The sequence below is a fragment of the Puma concolor genome, chromosome B3, assembly GCF_028749965.1.
Source record: "Puma concolor isolate L17-30 chromosome B3, mPumCon1.1.hap2, whole genome shotgun sequence".
NCBI lineage: Eukaryota > Metazoa > Chordata > Mammalia > Carnivora > Felidae > Puma > Puma concolor.
Window position 1 is genome coordinate 85,982,570 of NC_141672.1, and position 22,729 is coordinate 86,005,298.

Sequence of the window (22,729 nt, forward strand, 5' to 3'; positions counted from 1 at the left end):
GAGCCACCCAGGCGCCCCTTATGTTTATTTATTTTTGGGAGATAGCACACATGAGCTGGAGAGGCACAGAGAGAGAGGGACAGAGGATCCGAAGTGGGCTCTGTGTTGACAGCAGACAGCCCAGTGGCGGGGGGGGGGGGGGGGGGGGGGGGCCTGAACTCACAAACTGTGAGATCGTGACCTGAGCCGAAGTTGGATGCTTACCCGACTGAGGTACCCAGATGCCCCTCATTAAAAAATTTATGTTTTTATGTAAATATAAATTTTTATTTCTCTAGAATAAATGCCCAGGAATGCATTTGTGGGTATATGTTAGTGGCATGTTCAATTTTGTAAATACCTGCCAAACTTTTCCAGATTGGCTCTAGCACTTTACATCCCACCACCAATGTGTGAGTGATCCCGTTTCTCCACATCCTTGCCAGCATTTGATGTTGTCGTTTAAAAAAAAAAAAAAAAAGTTTATGTATTTATTTCAAGAAAGAGAATGTTCTAATGGACACAAGCAGGGGAGAGGGAGAGAGAATTCCAAACAGGAATGAGCACAGAGCCCGACACAGGGCTCGTTCTCAGGAGCCATGAGATCATGAAGTGAGCTGAAATCAAGAGTCGGATGCTTAACTGACTGAGCCACTCAGGTGCTCCAGTGTTGTCATATTTTTTATTTCAGTTGTGTTGTAATAGATGTTATCATTAATTTGGTCAACTTGGCTAGACTATGGTACCCAGATATTTGGACAAACGTTGTTCTAGGTGTTTCTTTGAAGGTATGTTTTTAGATGAGGTTAACATTTAAATTAGTAGAGTTTGAGTTAAGCAGATCACCCTCCATAATGTGTGGGCCTCATCCAGTCCCTTGAGGGCTTTGACAGAAAAAGACTGGCCTCCCTGGAAGTGGAGGGGGTTGCCAGAGGGCCGTCAGACCACAACTGCCACAGCAGCTCTTTGCTGGGTCTCCAGCCTGCTGGTCTACCCCACAGATTTTCAACTTTCCAGCCTCTGTAATTGCATGAGTTAATTCCTTAAAATCAGTCCCTCTCTCTGTACATGCACACACACACACACCCCTACCTTATCCTATTGGTTCTATTTCTCTGGAGCACCCTGGCTAATACAGATAGGTGTGAGGTGATGGTGGGGTGGCTGGTATAAATAAGGAGAAGCTTCTGATGACGTCACATTTGAGCAGAGTGCTGAGAGAAGCAAGACAATCAGCCATATAGGTACAGAGGGAGAGAGGGACAGGAGCCACTGTGGAAAGCAGTTATTTTCATCTAGTCCTATATATTGTATCTGATGTGTTTGTTCAGAAAATGCTACTAAATTAAATCGATTGGCAAAAGAAAACCCCTACGCCGCTTGACTCTTCCCTCCTTTCTGGTGTGGAATTGGTTTCTCATTGACATCACAGAAACTGCCTACTTTCCCCAACTTTTCTTAAAAGAGCTTGTCTTTGGGGGCACCTGGGTGGCGCAGTCGGTTAAGCGTCCGACTTCAGCCAGGTCACGATCTCGCGGTCCGTGAGTTCGAGCCCCGCGTCAGGCTCTGGGCCGATGGCTCAGAGCCTGGAGCCTGTTTCCGATTCTGTGTCTCCCTCTCTCTCTGCCCCTCCCCCGTTCATGCTCTGTCTCTCTCTGTCCCAAAAATAAATAAACATTGGAAAAAAAAAAATTTTAAAAGAGCTTGTCTTTGAAGAATTTGCATCCTACTTAGACTCTAGACTTAACTATAAAGTGAAGCATATCCAGTGAATGCCACGGCTTCTGCTATAATCAGAAAATACATTGGGGTGCCTGGGTGGCTCAGTCGATAAAGTGTCTGACTTCAGCTCAGGTCATGATCTCACAGTCTGTGGGTTCGAGCCCCTCCTCAGGCTCTGTGCTGACAGCTGAGAGCATGGAGACTGCTTCAGATTTTGTGTCTCCCTCTCTCACTGCCCCTCCCCCACTTGTACTCTATCTCTTTCTCTCAAAAATAAATAAATACTAAAAAAATTAAAAAAAAAAATACATTAACTTCCTCCAACCAGAGCTGTGGTGTCTTTGTATTTGTTCCTCAAGAGGAAGGTAAGTGACCACCAAATGAACTGACTATATTCTTGTGTACAGTGACTTTTATTACTAATTACCACCCTCTCAAGTCCCTTTAGAAGTAAGAATTTTTAAACTGCCTTATTGAGGAAAAAGAAAATTCTCAGTGGCGGTCCTCATCTGCAGAAGGAGCTTGGCATTCTTGACCTCGTTGGGGTGGGGGTTGGAGTGGTCACTTTGGGGTCCCAGAGACCCTTGTGCTATGAGCTTACCAACCTCAGATGTGATTTATGACTCCTAGAGGTGTGGGAAAGTGGCTCCTATGCTCACATAAAGAATGTCTGAGAGGGGGGCATTTTTCCTTCTGGTCCTATCCACGAGTGCTGCCCTAAGTGGGAATGAAATTCTTTCTTAGTATGGATCAGCCTCCTACTGACCTGTTACTAGCAGGGAGAGAGTGAGGCCTCGAAGTATTTGCCTCTGTACCCCAAAGAATGTTTTCAGTACACTGTATGGACAGATGAAGGCTTTTAAGCTGGCGATGATTTTTCAGCTATCGTTATCTAGACAGGTTTTCTAGTTGGGAAGGTACTTTATTTTTGTGCAGTGTTAACAAATACTTTTATCAGATTTGCTTGTACAGAAAAATATTTTTGTCAGATTTATTATACAGAAAATGCCAATAAAGTAAAAAAGGACTGTAAAAGAAAAGTGAAGTTTTTTGTCTGGTGAGCCCCAAAAAAGCTCTCTCCTGCCATGATTGCATCGTATATACCTAATTCAGAACGTGGCATGGCAAAGTGAGTGTCACCATTGTAAGCGGGCCTCTGATAGCCTGCCTGACTTTCTGTAGTCTCCTTTGGGCCCTGTCTTCCGGTCATTTTACCATCTGTGGTTGATTTTCATCTGCATGTTTAGGTGATGATATTTGAACTGGCCGACCATGTGCAGTCCTTTCTCAGCGAACATAACAAGCCCCCTCCCAAGTCTTTCCATGAAGAAATGCTGGAAAGACGGGCTCAGGAGGAGCAGCGGAGGCTGTTGGAGGCCAAGCAGAAAGTGGAACAGGAGGTGAGACCCTTGTCCCTACCGTTCTGGGCGGCCGAGCCCAGAACACCGCGAGCTCCTCTGAGTTCTTTCTCTGTCTCTGCCTACACACTTATCTTTATTTAAGTTTTGCTCAGCATTTGATTCAAGAACTTTAGATTCGAATGAGAAGAGGCCCAAAGAGTAACTGAGAAATATTATGAGTGGTTTTCTCCATAAATATATATGTATGCATTTCCTCCCAATATATTCATGCTGCTCCTAGAACCCTCAGTCTTGTCCAGATCTTTAAAGAGAAGAAGGTTTGTTTAACCAAACTTCTTTTATTTATGGTCTTTCTGAACTTGTTAACCTGCGCACAAATTCACTGAGGGTTTTTTTTTTTTTTTTTAAGTTATTTATTTATTTTGAGAGAGAGAGAATCCCAAGCAGGTGTTGCACCACTAGTGTGGAGCCCATTGGAGGGGCTCAAACTCACAAATCTGAAGATCATGACCTGAGCTGAAGTTGATGCTTAACCGAGGCCACCCAGGCGCCCTAGGAATTTACTGAGTTTTACTGAATTTTCTTCTTCCTTCTGTGGATCAAGTATCCCCTACCCAAATGAGTACCAAAGCCAGAGACTGAATTTTTTTTTATGTTCACTAACCATTTGTATTTTTTTCTTTAATCTGTTTGCACAAGTGTGTACACTCCTGTGTTATTTTTAAAATCCTTTCACCGGGGCATCTGGGTGGCTCAGTCAGTTGAACGGCCGACTTCGGGTCAGGTCATGATCTTGCAGTCCGTGAGTTTGAGCCCCACGTCGGGCTCTGTGCTGACAGCTTGGAGCCTGGAGCCTGTTTCAGATTCTGTGTCTCCCTCTCTCTGACCCTCCCCCATTCATGCTCTGTCTCTCTCTGTCTCAAAGATAAATAAATGTTAAAAATAAAATAAAATAAAAATCCTTTCACCAAAGAAAATAATACGTATCTAAGTTTCCTCCTTGATTTTTAACTTAGTGTTTTTTGTTTTTTTTTCTATTTAGTCTTTTAATCAACTTACCTGGAACCCATTTTGGTGTGGGTTATAAAAATGAGCATCCTAAGTTTTTTTTTCTCCATTTTTTTTCTTAGTTGATTTGTATTATTTCCTTTAAAGTGTACTTTAACTCTTTCTGTATACTAAGTTCTATTTGTGAGTTATCTATTTTGTTCAGTTTTTTTTCCTGGACTCCTTACCAGACTCTGAATTACTGTATCTTTTATAATAATTTAATATCTGAAAAGGCACATCCCCCCTCTCTTCATTTTCCATTATTTATGCTTTTCTTTCTTCCTCAGCCATTCTTACCCACTTATCCTTACAGGTGAACTGCAGGATTGTTCTCTCAAAATCAAAACAAACTCTCTGCACTAGACTTATATATTCATTTAGGAAGAATTGACGTCTTGACAATATTCAGACTTCCTATCCAGGAATGTTCTTCTTCATTTATTTTTATCTCTTGGTGAGGCTTTCTAGTTTTCTTCCTGTAGATGTTACTATGTAACTATTTTTTTTTTTAATGTTTGTTTATTTTGGGGAGAGAGAGAGGCGAAGTGCGAGTGGGGGAGGGGCAGAGAGAGAGGGAGACCCAGAATCCAAAGTAGGCTCCGGGCTCTGAGCTAACAGCTCAGAGCCCGATGCGGGGCTCGAACCCATGAACTGCGAGATCATGACCTGAGCTGAAGTCACATGCTTAACCGACTGAGCCACCCAGGCACCCCTAGGGTTTGTTATTCTGCTTTTCTTAGGTTCTTACTGGTGGTTTTGGGGTTTTTTTTTCCCCCTTCATTTTGTTCATCCTGTGCTTATAAGTTAACACCTGTCTCTTTGTGGGCCCGATTCGTTTGTTACTTCTGTTTTTTTTTATTTCAGAAAGAGGGAGCACATGAGTAGGGGAGATAGGCAGAGGGAGAGAGAGAGAATCTTTTTAATGTTTATTTCTGAGAAGAGAGCACAAGCAAGGGAGGGGCAGAAAGTGAGGAGGACAGAGGATCTGAAGAGAGCTCTATGCTGACAGCAGCAAGCCCCACGTGGGGCTTGAACTCACTACACTTGGAATTTAGGGGACTCAAAAACGCACTATTTTTCTCAACCTTAATTCAGATCCACTTGAACAACAAATACAGGAGTTAAATGGATGGAGATCCAAATACTGCTTTGAATACTGAGCAAACTAGAGAATGCAGCTTAAGGTCTATAGCATGTGGGGGTGGTGCCCGGGTCATTGCCATTCCTGGTCAAGGCCCTGAAGACAGCTCAGCCCACCTCCACCACGTTGGCCCTACGCCCCTGTGGCCGAGGGCAGACAGACACAAATGTGTGTTCTCATAGACAGGCAGACTTCAAAGAGGAGGGAATAGGTCAAGGTGGGGGAGACGTGCGAGGCCAAGGGTGATGCTGTAGTGAAAGTCTTTCTACATGGAAACATGTAGAGTGGGGAGTCACTGCCCCTCCCCCTAGTCTTGAAACCTTACTAAATGGGAACAACCACTGCAGAGGACCTGCTACAACCGGCCTAACTATATTTTGCTGTCAGGTTCTGTATATTCAGGCCCTTTAGGAAAGGAGGGCTTGAATTACAGAAATGTAAAAGGTTTTTTTGTGGTTGTAGTATTTCTATATTGTCTGGGTTTCAGAGATTGGCATTTGATGGCAGTATGTTTTATTTCAGCAACGTGAAATCCTTCATGAGATTCAGAGGAGGGAAGAAGAGAGAAAAGAGAGAAAAAGGAAAGAAATGGCTAAGCAGGTACTGTATCAGTTGTACCATACTAAAATATTTTGCATTTTGCTAAACATAAAATGTTATTTCCCTTGATGATGTTTTCCTCTCCAATGTTAGTAATAGTAGTAAAGCTGAAAATGAAGCACTAAAAAAAAATCCCCCAAGTGGTATTCATTGCGTATTTTAGATTCCCCGAAAGAGGAAGCAAAACTTAGAGTTGTGTGTTATCTGTAGATTACACAGTCTGATGGAATCACGGTACTTTATCAGATGAGTCCAGGGAGAGCAGAGATCGAAGCTTTGATATTAGCCCAGACTGGAATTCTGTTTCTTTTTTTTAAATTGTTAATAAGTACTTGGAAAATACAACGAATGGAAGTCATATCGTTCTGCTGGAGATTTCATTCAGTGATGGAAAAGAAGGATCCCCCAGGGCAGGTTTAAAAAGCAGTGGTGGAAGAGGAAAAAGCCTTTTTTCCTATATTTTTCCTGACTGCAACTTGGTCAAAAAACCAGTTACACACATTTGGAGAAATCCAGAGAAAGTTTTACTTGTTCCGCTTTGTAGAATTATGGCATTTAACTTAAGGGCAACTATGGGGGGTGTTGAGAGGAGGCACTGATGTACGAGTAAGCAGCACCTGGCTTAAAGCTTTGGCGTTTTTACTGCCGGCCCTGTGACCTTGACAGGTGACACTAAATGTGACTCATTTTCCTCATCACTTAAAATGGGACTGATGATGCCTCCCTTCCTTCTCATGTAGTTATTCCCACAGATAAGTGTCGTCTGTGAAAATACAGAGCCGTACATGAATGTAAGATGATGGGACTGTTTCCTCCAGCCCTCTCTTGCTCTGATCCACCTGCCCACCAGCATTCTCTTTGACTGTCTTCTTCTCTTTACCCCCTCTTGCTTTTCTCCCTAAATTTTCATGCATCTTCTGAGATGTTAAACATTTTCATTTATAAAATTCACATTCTCTTGAAACTGTTAACCCTGGCCTTCAGTTCTTGAATCAGTATATATCTGGATGTTAAATTTTTAAAAGTTAAGTTCAATTTTATTCCACTGGAAAGCATTCAGCTTAAATAAAATTTTCACTCTCTGCTGAATTAATGATTATGTACCGTGATTTCTCTTATTTATGACTTGTATCTAAAGTAGGTTTTACTTTTGTGTTTTCTAGGAGCGTTTAGAAATTGCTAACTTATCAAACCAAGATCAAAATTCTAGGAAAGACCTAGGAGGACATGGAACAGCTGCCAGTATACATGGAGGCCTTCCCGACTTCGTAGGAAATGGCAAACATCGGACCAACTCCTCTGGAAGGTCTAAGTAAGTCCTTACGATTTCTGATCTGGAAGGAGAAAGTTGTAGAAGAAATAAGATAACTTGGAGTGCCATGTGATGGAATTTTCAGATCACAATTTCAGTAACTCTTTCAAAGCCTATAAATATATATATATATTTTTTTAGGTTTTTTTTTCAATTTATTTTGAGAGAGAGAGTAAGTGGGACAGGGACAGAGAGAATCCCAAGCAGGCTCCGTGCTATCGGTGCAGAGCCTAATGTGGGGCTCATACTAAGGGAACGTGAGCTCAAGACCTGAGCTGAAACCAAGAGTCGGATGCTTACCGACTGAGCCATCCAGGCACCCCTTTGCTACTTGGCTCTTTTTTTTTTTTTTTTTTTTAAATCCTCTTTCCTTCTTTTTTCAGGTGTCAAGGTCCAGACACCTAATTTAGTCTTCTTTTTTTATTTTTTTTATTTTTTTTTTTATTTTTTTTTTAAAATTTTTTTTTTTTCAACGTTTATTTATTTTTGGGACAGAGAGAGACAGAGCATGAACGGGCGAGGGGCAGAGAGAGAGGGAGACACAGAATCGGAAACAGGCTCCAGGCTCTGAGCCATCAGCCCAGAGCCCGACGCGGGGCTCGAACTCATGGACCGCGAGATCGTGACCTGGCTGAAGTCGGACGCTTAACCGACTGCGCCACCCAGGCGCCCCAAGTCTTCTAAAATTGATTTATCTCTAACTCTTTTATAAGACGTAGTTAATAACATTTGGCAGTTTTGTTTAAAATACCTGTTATTTTTACATACTGCCACAGCTACTTGGAAAAATTGGTAACATGGGTGAAGTTCCTAATGATACTGCAACCCCCTGTGAACATTCCATAATCTAGAATAGATCCTCCTCTATGAGACCAGTGTTACTGCTTCTAAATTCCATTTGTTTGCATTGGGATGGCTATTTCTGATGGAGTTCAGAAGCTGCTTTACTTATGAATGAATTCAGTTCCTAAAGGTTGTTCTAAAACTCAATTCTGGACGAGTCCAACATAGACAATACGAGCACTCAATATATATACATCTTTTGGGTGAAAACAGGAAACATCAATGACACTGGATTTTGCCTTTTTATCCCTTCGAACTTTGTGATTTTTATCTTTCAGAATTGTTATTGCTGTTATACAGCCTATTCTGTTTGTACCACATTTATTGTTTTCTTGATACTTTTCACTTTTAAAATTCTATTTTTCTTTCAATCCTCATGATACATCTTGTCTTACTAACACTCTTTTTTTTTTTTTAATTTTTTTTTTTCAACGTTTATTTATTTTTGGGACAGAGAGAGACAGAGCATGAACGGGGGAGGGGCAGAGAGAGAGGGAGACACAGAATCGGAAACAGGCTCCAGGCTCTGAGCCATCAGCCCAGAGCCTGATGCGGGGCTCGAACTCACGGACCGCGAGATCGTGACCTGGCTGAAGTCGGACGCTCAACCGACTGCGCCACCCAGGCGCCCCTTACTAACACTCTTAACATTCTCATTGTATTTGTACTGAACAGTCATGATGTAAAACACCTTTAAACCAACCATTTACACACTGTAAGCAGCTTAAAAGATGACATGGTCTAAAATGTCTGTTAGCACCATCTGTTGGAGGGAGCTGAGCAAATGTAGAGGTGCTTCTAGATAATTTATGTTAATAAGCCTACCATATCATTTTAAACCTTTGCTTTTACATTTTTCTCCATAAATTTCAGTGTGCCCTTGGTTGCACAAAGAACTTTAGAAGTAGAAATTTAAACAGAACTCCAGTGTATCAGCTGTTCCCTAACGTTTGGAATATGTCGACACATGTGTGATATGAGAGACTCAAATCTTAATGGGTCTTGTCAACAATGTGGGAGGGGCTCGGGGTAGGGGAAGACAGGTAGGTTGGAGGTGGAGAGACTAGTTAATAAAGGAGTATATCATGTATCCAGGAGAACGTTGGTGGTGACCTGAACAGGGCAGGAGAATTGGAGACGAGAAGGTGGTACTCGGGGATCAACTACACATGAAAGATCTAGGGGCTCAGGGAGGCTCACATGTTTCTGACTAGAGACAGAATGGATGACTGTGCCACCAACCAAAATAAAAGAGCAAAGGGGAAAAACCAGATTGAGAGTGGGTAGGAGAGTGATGGCAGTTTTATTGACATTGCCGTAGCCTGAGGAGTAAAGAGAAGACACAGACAGCCAAGTGTAGAAGTTTGAAAGGGAAGAATAAGAGGAGGTGGGAGCAAGGTTGAGGAAGGGGAATGTGGACCTTGGAGAGAGCTATAGTCTGAGGGGAAGGAGCCTAGATGGAGGGGCAGATTGAACATATAGGAGAGAGGGACTAGCTGCTGGACCAAGATCTCAGAGAGACTCTAGGGAATGGAACTGAGGAACAGGGTCCTTAAAGTCTGGGAAAAAGAAAGAATGGTGCAGATGCCAAGAAACATTATCGGTGGAATGATAGAGTGGGCTTCACTGCCCATTTCTTCATGTTCTCGGTGAAAGTTTAGGTCAAGATCATGCTCATTGCTTTGAATGAGAGGGTTGCTTTCTAGAGATCTGTCCTTGTGCCCCATCAAAGCATTTCATACAGGGGTCCAATCCTGACCGTCTCTCCGTGGTCTCTTTACTGCATCGTCTACCAGTTTATTCATTTTTATTTATATTTCCCGATTACTATTTTTGCATTATAATCTAGCTTCCCAGCTATTGCTCCTTGCTCAGAAAAAAAGCAGGGAAAGGGAAAGAAGGGAGGAGGTGGTGGGCTTTGAACGTTTTGGAGAAGTCATAAAGGGGATTGGCTGAGCGTATCTATCAAAGACAAGTGAGACAATGAATGAGAGCATGCAATGGTTGGGGACCCAACTGGAACTAGGAATTTGTAATGCTCCAAACCCCCCATTTGCTGCTTCTTCCAGTTGTGCAGGTGCATGGGAATGCAGAGATGTGAGATCAATGTGGGACTGAGCTAAATCACTGCTGTAGAACTTCTGTGATGATGGAAATGTACCCTGTCAGTGCTGTCCCATATGGTAGCCACTAGTCACTTGTGGCTATTGAGTACTAAAATTTGGCTATTGCAGTTGAAGAACTGAATTTTTAATTTCATTTTAATTAAATCTAAATAGCCACTTGTGGCTAGTGGCTACCATATGGGACAGCACAGATCCAGAGTTAGGGGTTTGTAGAGTTCATATGGAGAAGACCTCAATGGAGTGGGGGTGGGAGTTGAACAACATTCCCATTAGCACTTCACCTCAATTCCTAGTAGAGATAGATGCTAGACATTGAATGGGCTAGCAAACAGGAGAAAATGGAAGCGCACGGATTTCCTGTGTTAATCTTAAATTGAAAGAAATCATTGTCCACATTTATTTTTTAAGGCGAGAACGTCAGTATTCTATATGTAGTAGTGAAGATTCTCCTGGCTCTTGCGAAGTCCTGTATTTCTCTATGGGTAGTCCTGATCAGCTCATGGTTTACAAAGGGAAATGCACTGGTGAGTAAACTTGCTAACTTCATTTCAGTTATTCTAACTACAAAAGTTAACCATGAAAGAACAGAGTGGATTGGAGTCTGTGGTCTAAACCAGTGTGGTCCGGGGAAATCTATTAAGACCATAAGTCATTCTCGTTCCCATTACCTAATGACCAAAATGAGAAAGCACTCAGGTTTCCTCCTCTGTAACATGGAAACAAAAAACTTAAGCTCTTAGAAATATTGTTAGATTAGAGATAATTTAAAATTTGTCATTTTTATAATCAGTCAAGCTTTTTGAAACCAAAACGGGTGAAATATGAATCAGTAGAATTTTGTATCTTGCACATCTATTGCTGATAAAATATGTGTAACAAAATGAGTTCTAATACCTATAATCTTTCATAACCCAAGTCTGATTTTTTTGTTGATATCCATCTAAATAGCACTTTTCTCTTGGCATGTTGTATCTAACCAGGAAAAGCACTTCATTTTCTATATGTTTTATTTAGCAGTTTTGCCTACTGATGGGTATTTGGGGTGAAGCTGGTTCAGCAATTCATGATTTGAATTGTTTATATTAAAGTCACACTTTCATTATCTACTTTTTTGCCCTAAATATAAATCTTTTATCAGCCATACAGATACAGCCACTACTTGGTGTAGGGATCACTTGCATATAGTGAATCTGACAATTTAATTTTTAGTCTCATAAATATTCTTTGCCAAAGCTAACAGCCAAATTTTCTAAATGGAGTTTACTTTCTTTTGGTGTCTTTTTCCCTTTAAGGAGATACAGATAAGCATGGTAGTTGCCAGGGACCAGGCAGCAGATAGAGGGAGAAGACCCCAGATATCCGAATAGTATATGAACTGGAAACTTAACCTTGGCTGACGGAATGCAGCCTGAGCCGCACAGCACCGTGTGGACGCTGACTGTGCCGTATGCACACTAAGCAACCATTTGGTGAGGTTCACTACCTTGGACCTGAGACGTCCTTGACTCAGAGGCATTTCAGATTCCCAAACTGGCAACATAAAACACTACTTTCAATAATCTGGGGAAATCAGGAAGACAAATTAACCCAGTTGCTTATTATTACCTTAGCTCAGTCTCATTGGTACTCATTAGACCAATTTACCTTAGTTAATATCCTCATTAGGAGACACATTTGCAATCGGAACATTTTTTTTATAAAACCGTTGCATAAATTATTTTGCTTTCCACAACAGGTCTAATTTTTTTTTTTTTAATTTTTTTTTTTTCAACGTTTATTTATTTTTGGGACAGAGAGAGACAGAGCATGAACGGGGGAGGGGCAGAGAGGGAGACACAGAATCGGAAACAGGCTCCAGGCTCTGAGCCATCAGCCCAGAGCCCGACGCGGGGCTCGAACCCACGGACCGCGAGATCGTGACCTGGCTGAAGTCGGACGCTTAACCGACTGCGCCACCCAGGCACCCCCTAATTTTTAAAATATGTCCTGATTTTCTACGAAATGTTTTTCTAAAAGATGAACTCATTGGCATTTGTTTTTCAACTTAAAGCTGTTAGAGTCAGACAGCTGACGGATAAAGTGCTTTAGACACCGTCTGTAAAAATGACCATTAACACATAATAGAGTCTCAGTCGGAATTCTGCTGGTAACCTATTTACCTTCAGCCTCATGGCAGTGTGTTCTTTTGTCTCTTATTACCCCCATCACAAAAAAGTGACAAGAGGAGAGTGGTGATGACAAAATTATAATCCAAAAAACCACGAGCTCTAAGCAGCAATTATGAGATACCGACCTGGTTCCAGTTTAGGAGACAAATATTGCAAGACATTGTACCGTGTAATGCACACACCTAATTAGGCTTTGTGTAAATAACATCACATTCCATCCTATAAACATTTTAATATGCATTTTCCAACGTGTGCTGCTTAGGCCCCACATTGCACAGGTTGCTTCCTTTGGTTGACAAATTCTCAAACATCAAGGGTTTTTTTCCCCCTCAGGCTAAGAATGTCAGGAATTATTTATAACTAGCATAACCAATCATTTTAATTAAAATGTCTTAAATTGCCAGCATTTCTACGAGATAAAAACTGCCTCTCAGGTAAAAAGTCTAGGGGAGCTAGTTCACTTTTGCTGAGACCACTTTGTCTTGTACATCCAGGTTACTTTTCATTTTTTAAGTGGAAAAAATAATTACCGTTATTTCTTTGAAACACTTTTTTTTCATCAGAAGACAGTGTAGCATCATGGAAAGATATTTAGATACTACAAGAAAAAGACAAAATAGTGTATATCATTAGTTTTCAACTGAGGGCAGTTTTGTCCCCTGGAGGACATTTGGTGCTGTCTGGACATATTTTTGATGGTTAAGACTAGGGTAGGGATGCTATTGGCATCTAGTGGGTAGAGGCCAGGGGTGCTGCTTAACGTCTTACAGTGCACAAGACAGCCTTTGGCGACAAAACATCTTAGTACAAAATGTCCATAGTGTCAAGGGTGAGAAACCCTGTTACGTATGCTATGATTTGGCAAATTAGAAAAAGAATAGAGGGAACAGGAAGAGAAATAAAATGGTGATATTATAGGTGATGCTTTTCTCCATTTCCAATTTTTTCTGGTAACTTTCCAGGCACAAGTGGCAACCATATGCAGATCACTAAATAAGTGTGTCTTTCTGACTTCAAATTTAAACCGTCATTTCTTGTTCCTTCCCTCAAAACCATTGGCCAGTTTGTATTTGCTGACCATATTCAAATTTTGTAGTAAGAAGATCATTGATGTCTTAAAATTTCCAAATTATTAAAACTTATTTTTACTGTGCACACTAATCTACATCAACGGAGTTACCTTGATAGAGTGTTCCTATTTCCAGATTCCTTCCATCATATTAGTAGCTATCGCCTTAGTAGGCATAGTCATCAGAAGTGAAACGGTTATAAAAGTAACATGCTGAATAACGGCTAGTAGAGGAAAACACTGATCTGCTACTAAATCTCGTTTATTTTCCTTTTATAAAAATTAATATTTAAGGGTTCAGAGTCTTTTGTTACATATTACAAATTTGGTTACAGAAGAGCATGTATTCCATGAAATCATATTTTTTATAGTTAGCACATGGTATATCCACTGTTGAATGAATAAATGAAGATATATCCCCTCTTTCTTTACCCCCACAGAAATTATACCTGTGAGATTTCATTATATTTTCTTTCAATGTGCAGGCAGTGATGAGCAGCTTGGAAAATTAGTTTACAATGCTTTGGAAACGGCCACTGGCAACTTTGTCTTGTTGTATGAATGGGTCCTTCAGTGGCAGAAAAAAATGGGTCCGTTCCTTACCAGTCAAGAGAAGGAGAAGATTGATAAGTGCAAAAAGCAGGTGGGCATCTGAGGTGGCCCTTGAGCAGAGGCCTCACCCTGAAATGAGGAGATGACAGAACAAAAGAGCGGTGTGTTTGATTGGCTAGCAAAGATGACAGAATGGCATGAGATCTGTTTAACCAGAGGGGATGGTGGGGGACCCGCCCCCCCTTCCAGAGTTTCCTCAGCCCCTTGCTGACTCTGGCACAACTCTCACAGCGTGGTCATGACTTCGAGGCTGTTTTCTGCACCTCCGTTGTCAGCCTCTTTTATGGTATTAATAGCCATCTCCAAGAAAAAGAAACCTGTATTTATGATAGAAAAACTGGAAGGAAATACACTGAAATCATAATGGTTGTCTTTGGGTGGTGACCATCTAGATAATTTGTGGGTGTCTCTCTTTTGTGTTAGTACTTATTAAAGTGTTGACACTGAATCCTTATAATCAAGAAAGGTGGGTGTTTTTTTTTGTTTTGTTTTGTCTCTTTTTTTAACGTTTATTTATTTTGAGAGAGAGGGAGAGACAGAGAGAATCCCAAGCAGGCTCCACCCTGTCAGCGCAGAGCCCCATGCATGGTTTAATCTCACGAACCATGAAATTGTGACCTGAGCTGACATCAGGAGTTGGATGCTTAACTGACAAAGCTACCCAGGCACCCCATTTTTTTTATTTTTTGTTTTTTATGTTTTTTTTTTTAAATGTTTATTGGTTTTGAGAGAGGGAGAGAGAGAACCCCAAGCAGGCTCCATGCTTAGCGTTGAGCCTGTCGTGGGGCTCACTCTCACGACCTTGAGATCATGACAGGTGCCGAAATCAAGAGTCAGACATTCATCCTACTGAGCCACACAGGCGTCCCTGCCCCCATTATTTTTTTTTTTTTTTTTTAAGATTTTTAAAATTCTTTTTAAGCAATCTTTATACCCAACATGGGACTCCATTGACCGAGCTTGCCAGGCACCACAATCAGGAAAGGTTTTTTTTTTTAATTTTTTTTTTTTTTAATGTTTACTTATTTTTGAGACAGAGAGAGAGCATGAACAGGGGAGGGTCAGAGAGAGGGAGACACAGAATCTGAAACAGGCTCCAGGCTCTGAGCTGTCAGCACAGAGCCCGACGTGGGGCTCAAACTCACGGACCGCGAGATCATGACCTGAGCCGAAGTCGGCCGCTTAACCGACTGAGCCACCCAGGCGTCCCAGGAAAGGTTTTTAAAAATAATTAGTGTTTCTTTTTTTTTCTGCTGGCCTTATGGCAAAATAAATTGCTTTTAAGAGCTGTTCACCAATGTTACGGGCGCCTGGGTGGCTCAGTTGGTTAAGCATCTGACTCAGGTCATGATCTTACGGTTTGTGAGTTTGAGCCCTGCATCGGGCTCTTTGCTGACAGCTCCGAGCCTGGAACCTGCTTTGGATTCTGTGTCTCCCTCTCTCTCTGCCCCTCTCCTGCTGGCACTCTGTATGCATCTGTCTCAAAAATAAATAAACGTTAAAAAAAAAAATAGGGAAAAAAAGCTGTTCACCAGTTTTATAGTAATTTGCGCATTAGATTTTGAGATCACGGAAGTTGATAATTAAATTGCTTTCATCTTCATGAACCGTTAGGTTGGCCGTATAATTTAGGGGAGGATACAGTGCAGAACGTATTTGTTCTCCTTTGAAAGTACATTTTCTGTTAAATAGTTTACCTTTGAAGTGAAATACCATTTTAATGCTGGCCAATACAATATTATCTTACTGGTGTTTTTCCTTATCAGATTCAAGGGGCAGAAACGGAATTCAACTCGCTGGTGAAATTGAGCCATCCAAATGTAGTACACTACTTTGCGATGAATCTCAAAGAGCAAGATGACTCCATCGTGGTGGACATTTTATTGGAGCATATTAATGGGGTCTCTCTCGCCGCACACCTGAGCCACTCAGGCCCCATCCCCGTTCATCAGCTCCGCAAGTACGCAGCTCAGCTCTTGTCGGGCCTCAGTTATTTGCACAGCAATGACGTGGTACACAAGGTTCTGAGCGCATCCAGTGTCTTGGTGGATGCAGAGGGCAATGTCAAGATTACAGACTACAGCATTTCTAAGCGCCTAGCAGACATTTGCAAGGAGGACGTATTTGAGCAAAGCCGAGTTAGTTTCAGTGACAGCGCCCTGCCTTATAAAACTGGAAAGAAAGGAGACGTTTGGTGTCTTGGCCTTCTGCTGATCTCCCTCAGCCAAGGACAAGAATGTGGAGAGTACCCTGTGACCATCCCTAGCGACTTACCAGCTGACTTCCAAGATTTTCTAAAGAAGTGAGTATCACTGAGATTCTCTCTAATTGCTCTTTACTCCTGAACTTTGGACTGCACTTGAATGTGCTCACCATCTAAGGGATGTGTTGAAGCTGAAAAGTGAGGAGCAGGATTGGAGTTTATTCTTTGTCCTCCCAATCTTTTCCCAGCCACATAGGGCTTACATTTTCTTTCCCTTACATTTCTTGCTTACATTTTCATTCCCTTAGTTCACCCGTTCTCCTAAATTCACTTGGGCTTAGTAATAGATTTCCAAGCTGCTTTGGGGGAGAGCCTGGTATATCTAGGAAGTTAACTGGGAGAAATGCCCCAGGTATTGCAAATGGAAGACCTTCTTTGTCTCCCTTTGCTGCTGGTTCCTCAAGGATCAAAGACAAGGCCTCCGCTGTCTAGGAGTGTGATTCTGCCCCTTGTTCTTCGTAACTATTCTTCACTGTCATTGTGTCATTCAGCCAAGTCCTAGACGACAGTGACTGTCTCACACCAGCCATAGGATTTTTCGATACTTGTAAATTCCAGGTGCACATTTCATTGTAGAGCCAAGTCTAACTGCATCGAGAGAATCCTTACTGAGGGGCTCACCTAAGGCCTACAGTTTTTGTCTGGGTCCTTCCCTTTAGGACTTTGCAGCTTAGCCCTGCCTCTGTGCTGTGTCCAAGCCGGACCTAGGTGCTCTGGGTTTCTCTGTGAAAAGGGAACTAAGATCTCTTCAGTCTGGGCTTTTCTAGATACTCCCCTGGTCCTGCCCTCCTGCAGAAGTTGACCTGGACTAGTTTCTTCCCTTTCCTGCACTCTGTCTTGTTTCTCACTATTTCTTTTTTCCAACCATTCACTTTTATCCACTCCCTCCATTTCTTTTTTAATCTTTTATTTATCTATTTATTATTTTTTGATGTTTATTTTTGAGAGACACAGTGCGAGTGCGGAGGGGCAGAGAGATGGAGACACAGCAGGCTCCAGGCTCTGACTGTCAGCACGGAGCCCGACGTGGGGCTCCAACTCACGGACCACGACATCGTGACCTGAGCAAAGTTGGATGCTTAACCAACTGAGCCACCCAGGCGCCCCAATTTAATTGATTTTTTTTTAATGTTTATTGATTTATTTTGAGAGAGAGCACGAGCAGGGGGAGAGGCGCGTGAGAGAGAGAGAGAGAGGGGGACAATCCCAGGTGGGTGCCACACCAACAGTGGAGAGCCCCATGTGGGACTCGATCTCACAGAACAGTAAGGTCATGACCTGAGCCGAAATCAGGAGTCAGACCCTTAACTGACTGAGCCACCCCGGCGCCCCTCTTTCTTACTCTTTTTTTTTATTTATTTTAAAACATTTATTTATTTTTGAGACAGAGAGCATGAACAGGTGAGGGTCAGAGAGAGAGGGAGACACAGAATCCAAAACAGGCTCCAGGTTCCAAGCTGTCGGCACAGAGTCCGACACGGGGCTCGAACTCACGGACAGTGAGATCATGACCTGAGCCGAAGTCGGACGCTTAACCGACTGAGCCACCCAGGTGCCCCTCTTACTCTTTAACATGGTTGTCCTTGAGACTTTTTGTGTATTCCTCCCCCATCCTAGACTGGTTTGATGGACCGCTCGGTGAAGAAGTTGCCACACAGTGTTGTACTTCCTTTGCTGTCCAGCCGCAGTTAAAAAAAAGAAAGAAATCGTTCACAAACGACACCAGCATGGCTACATTTCATTTGTAGTTGTTTGTTTTACTTACTGGTGAATCCCCTGGACAAAGATTCTGTTCAGCTCAGTCTGCGTGATAGGAAAGAGCCCAGACTGGAGCCGGACCGCTGGATTCAGATCCCACCTTTCCCCCTTAGAATTCGCTGAGAGTTCTTAAGTTCTCCACCCAGAGTTGTATCCTTGTAAAATGGATCGTTTTAATTTACTAATTTACTTTTAATTTAGTCCTTTAATAATAATAGCACTGCCTCCCTCAGGAGGTGGTTGGAGGGATTGAGTGAGCTCAACACCTATCCAGTGGCCTGTGCTGTGCTGTGGTTAGGGTTAGTTAGCACCGTCCTCTGGAGAGAGTACAGTAAGCTTCCAGGCTTTTCATCCCTTTTCAGAGCTGGACCTAACATTTGCCTCCACTACTTATGGCTGCCATGGTGCCAAAATTGGCAGCTCAGAAAATTTCATCTTTTTTTTTTTTTTTAATGTCTATTTATTTTTGAGAGACAGAGACAGAACGTGAGCAGGGATGGGACGGAGAGAGAGAGGGAGACGTAGAATTCAAAGCAGGCTCCTGGCTCAGAGCTGTCAGCCCAGAGCCCCACGCGGGGCTCGAACCCACGGACCACGAGATCATGACCTGAGCCAAGGTCGGACGCTTAACTGAGCCAACCAGTCACCCCAGAAAATTTCATCTTTTTAACTGAGCTCCTGGAGGCTATAAAATCTCTTTATTTTTTTGAATTTACATCCAAATTAGTTAGCATATAGTGCAACAATGATTTGAGGAGTAGATTCCTTAATGCCCCTTACCCATTTAACCCATCCCCCCCTCCCGGCTATAAGATCTCTTAAAGATACGGTTTGTTCTAGGAAGGCTTTACGGGTTTTCTTGATTACTGTCACCGTTGAGTTAGGGTTGACGATGTGTTTCAGAAACCTGACAGGATGTGTATAGGGATGTTCATTGCAGCATTTTTTTTATGCACGTGAAAAACTAGAAATTATCTAAATGGCCAACAGTAGGAGGAGAAGGTGTATGTAATGTAAATAAATTCTGGTAAGTTCAGAAAGATCTTGGAAAGATCTCTAAGACACGTGGTGTAGCCTTCTAATATATAATAAGAAATATTTATTTGGTCTTCATCCCTGTTTGAAACACAGAGCTCTCAAAAACATTGGAATTTCTGAAGTGATGAGAGTGGTAAGGGTGTCCCTTGTTATGTTGATGAGGTAAATTTTGGACCACACCGGAGGATGGGGCTGGTTGCCCAGAGAACTGACCTAAGAACCCACCCCTGTCACCAATCACCAGTGGCCAATGATTTAATTAATCATGCCTATATAATGCAGCCTCCATAAAAACCCAAAAGGTTGGGGTTTGGAGAACTTCCAGCTTGGTGAGCACATGGAGATTTTTGGGAGGCAGGTGAGCCTGGAGGCGGGGCACGGAAGCCCTGTGATGTTTCGCACACCTCACCCTATGCATTTCTTAATTTTTACAAAAATTTTTAAGGTTTTACTTATTTTTGAGTGAGAGAGAGTATGAGCAGGGGAGGGGCAGAGAGAGAGGGAGACAAAGAATCCGAAGCAACCTTCAGGCTTGGAGCTGTCGGCACAGATCCCAACGCAGGGCTCAAACTCGTGAACTGCAAGATCGTGACCTGAAGTCAGATGCTTAAATAACTGAGCCACCCAGGCACCCCTTGCTCTATGCATTTCTTCTAACTGTTCCTTAGTTATATCCTTCCATAAGAAACTGGTAATCTAGTAAATGTTTCTCTGAGTTCTGGAAGCGCTCTAGCAGACTAATGGAACTCAGGGAGGGGGTTGTTGGAACCTCTGATCTGTAGCTGGTTGATTGAAAGCATGGGTTGTGACTGGCATCTTCAAGGGATTGGGGGGCAGTCTTATGGGATCGAGCCCTCGACCTGTGGGATCTGATGTGGTCCACAGGTAGGTGGTGTCAGAATTGAGTTGAATTGTAGGACACCCAGCTGGTGTTAGAGAATTGCTTGGTCCCCCTCCCTGCTAGTCCCCCAACAGTGGAATTGAGTACAGAACCTTTTACACGATCAAATGAAAAAAGCAAGTTGAGGATTATACACGGTGAAGTCGTTAGAAGAAAAAAAAAAGTGTCTCTTTTGTATGATTGTGTTAAATGCATAGAAAAATAAAGTCTAGAATGACAGACACTAAAGGGGAAGGGAGGAATTCGAGAGAGTTGGTTTGGTCGAAGACTTTATCATAATAAGGTTTTAACTTTTGCAAGGAGAAGGCATTCTTGTTTTACTTCAAGGTAGTTAAAATTGACTTTAAATTTAGGGGAAAAAGCCATATCTTACACAAATGCTTTTATTGTGATTTTTTTTTTTTCTGTCCTTTTCAAGGTATGAAATTAGGAGTACTTAGCATTTTAGTGCTGACATAAAAAAATAAAATGTTCCCCTTTAAGGTAGTTGCTGCCACCACTTGATAGCTACAGATTTTAAGTATAGAATTCAGAGTGATGGTTGGTTCTATTAGAAACCTTGTTGATAATTAGGGTCAGGTGCTACCCAGCGGTGCTGGCTTGGGTCATTGTCAATACAGCCAGACAGCTGAGATCTTTTAAAACAGTGGTTCTCAGGTTTTATGTTGAATTGAAACCACCCGGACAGCTTGGTGAAGCACAGATTACTGCCCAGACCACCAGAGTTGCTGATTTACCAGGACAGGGTTGGAATAGAATTTGTAACAAATCCCCAACAATACTGATAGTGAATGCTACTGGTCAGAGACCCCACCTCGAGAACCACTGGGTTAAAGGCATGGCTTCTCTTCCTTCATTAAAAAACAAAAATTATTTATTAGAACACCAAACCAGGTTCAAGGAATGAGAATGAAAAGAAAGTATGTGACAAAATGTGGGATTTTTAAAAAAGTAGTCCATAATTGTTACCAGGTTACATCATACTATGACGAACAGGCTTTGTCCAAAGTTTGTCATATTGGGCCCCGATCTTGCATCAGCTTTCAGATTTGCTTGTCCTTTGGAAAGCTTTGTTTTCCACTGGTCCTGGAGAGTCTTGGTTTAGTATGTCAAGCCATTGAACTATTAATGGGAGTGGAAATTCATAACTTGTGCTATCTTAAACTTGTTAAAAAAAAAAAAAGTGTTCCATGAGATAGATCTTCCTGCCTCTAAAGACTATACATTTTTTGACTCTCCACTCACGCCCAGCCTGGTGTTCAATATGTATTCACTTATGAGTGCATTTTGGTCCATAAGCAATATGAATTCTCTAATGTGTATTTATTTTAAAATCAATCAATCAAAAAAAAAAAACTTGCATTAACAAGTTTAGTGCTTGTTTTCTGTGTCACTGAGACCCTTTCTTCCCTCTCACTGAGGTGTGTTTGCTTGGATGATAAGGAAAGATGGAGTCCCCAGCAGTTGTTGAAACACAGCTTTATCAATCCTCAGCCGAAAATGTCTTTACTGGAACAAAGTCCTGAAGGTGAGTCTGTTACCACTCTTTTTTGAAAACCTGCCTGACGTTAATTATTTTGAAAGTAAACCTAAAACTGGAACGGACTGCTTGGATCATAGATTTTTATCTGGTTTATGCCGAGCTGTACGTAAATCCTTTCATTGAATGTGTACCATGCGCATGGAACTGTTGTGCCCTCCTGGTTTTTTCCAGCCTCGACTGATTAAAGTGTCCATTGGCTAACCCTTCTGGTCACATCACTTTACTGCTGTGCAACTGGATTTCTCTGTCACTACTCAAGTAGCAGATGAGGGATCATCAGCAGAGCTGGGGATGAGGCAGGAGACCTGGGTATGGGTTCTGACCCTATCGCATCGTCATTTCCTTGTTAGCAGTCTCAGCCCCACCTCTGACCTGGGCTCATGTGTACTCCACCTCACCCTACAAGGTGAGAGGAGAAGTGTTCACGGGTCTGTGCCAGGGAAGAGGTACTTTTTCAAACTACCGGTTGGGACCCCTTCTTCCAGCACTTGGTTCCTTACTGGGTTTTGCATCCCTTGCTCTTTTTCTGATGCCTCGTTTCCCTCTCACGTTTTGTTTTATCTCAGACTCGGGAGGACAAGATTATGTTGAGACCGTTATTCCTAGGAAGCAGCTACCCAGTGCGGCATTCTTCAGTGAGACACAGAGACAGTTTTCCCGGTACTTCATCGAGTTTGAAGAATTACAGCTTCTCGGCAAAGGAGCTTTTGGGGCTGTCATCAAGGTGTGGTACAGCGTTGTGCCCGGCGCTTTGAGAGCTCTTCCTCTGTTCATTTCTGCACACAGGGAGTTCTTTTTTTATTCTTATTTTTTAAAGGGAGTTCTTTTTTGAGAGCGGGGAGAGAAGTGAGCACAGCCATTTGAAACTCTGACCGTCATGACCGTTGCAAAGTCAAAGGCTTGAAAGTTCCCCTGGACACGTTAAGAACGTATCATGCCTCCTCCGTTGCCTGATGCAGTCCCTTAATGTGAAAACCGCATGATTACATGCGGAGCCAGGACCTCTCCATGAAGACCATTTTTCTGAGCTTTGGTTCAGAAAGAAAAGTGTCCTTTTTGTCCCATTTGCTTTTCAGAGGTGCTGTGGATAAAAGGGCTGCGAGGTTAGCGCTGAGGTGGGGTTCACTGGGAAATGGCCCCAGACGATCTCCATGCCTTGTATTTTCCAGCTGCTCCGGAGAGAGAAAACTAGTGGTGTGTTACGAGGGCGCGCCGTTGTTAGGTCTCGCCTTCCGCGTTCTTG

At 42.4% G+C, this 22,729-nt stretch overlaps 1 protein-coding gene across 10 annotated transcripts in view; it reads left to right on the top strand.

Moving 5' to 3' along the window:
* The window catches only part of EIF2AK4 (eukaryotic translation initiation factor 2 alpha kinase 4), a 100,325-nt gene that overhangs the window by 18,873 nt on the left and 58,723 nt on the right, over nt 1-22,729 (top strand). For 9 of the 10 annotated variants that reach the window (XR_015252578.1, XM_025918816.2, XM_086710335.1 and 6 more), the window contains 8 exons: nt 2,949-3,101; nt 5,776-5,853; nt 7,017-7,165; nt 10,543-10,658; nt 13,857-14,014; nt 15,750-16,285; nt 21,365-21,471; nt 22,053-22,210. Coding sequence is in view for 9 of the 10 variants with exons in the window: in XM_025918816.2 (XP_025774601.1) it covers nt 2,949-3,101; nt 5,776-5,853; nt 7,017-7,165; nt 10,543-10,658; nt 13,857-14,014; nt 15,750-16,285; nt 21,365-21,471; nt 22,053-22,210 (1,455 nt within the window). In the remaining variant the exon portion in view is untranslated. Of the gene's footprint in view, nt 1-2,948; nt 3,102-5,775; nt 5,854-7,016; nt 7,166-10,542; nt 10,659-13,856; nt 14,015-15,749; nt 16,286-21,364; nt 21,472-22,052; nt 22,211-22,729 lie in introns of those variants that run through there. The other variant, XM_086710343.1, reaches the window with a different exon arrangement.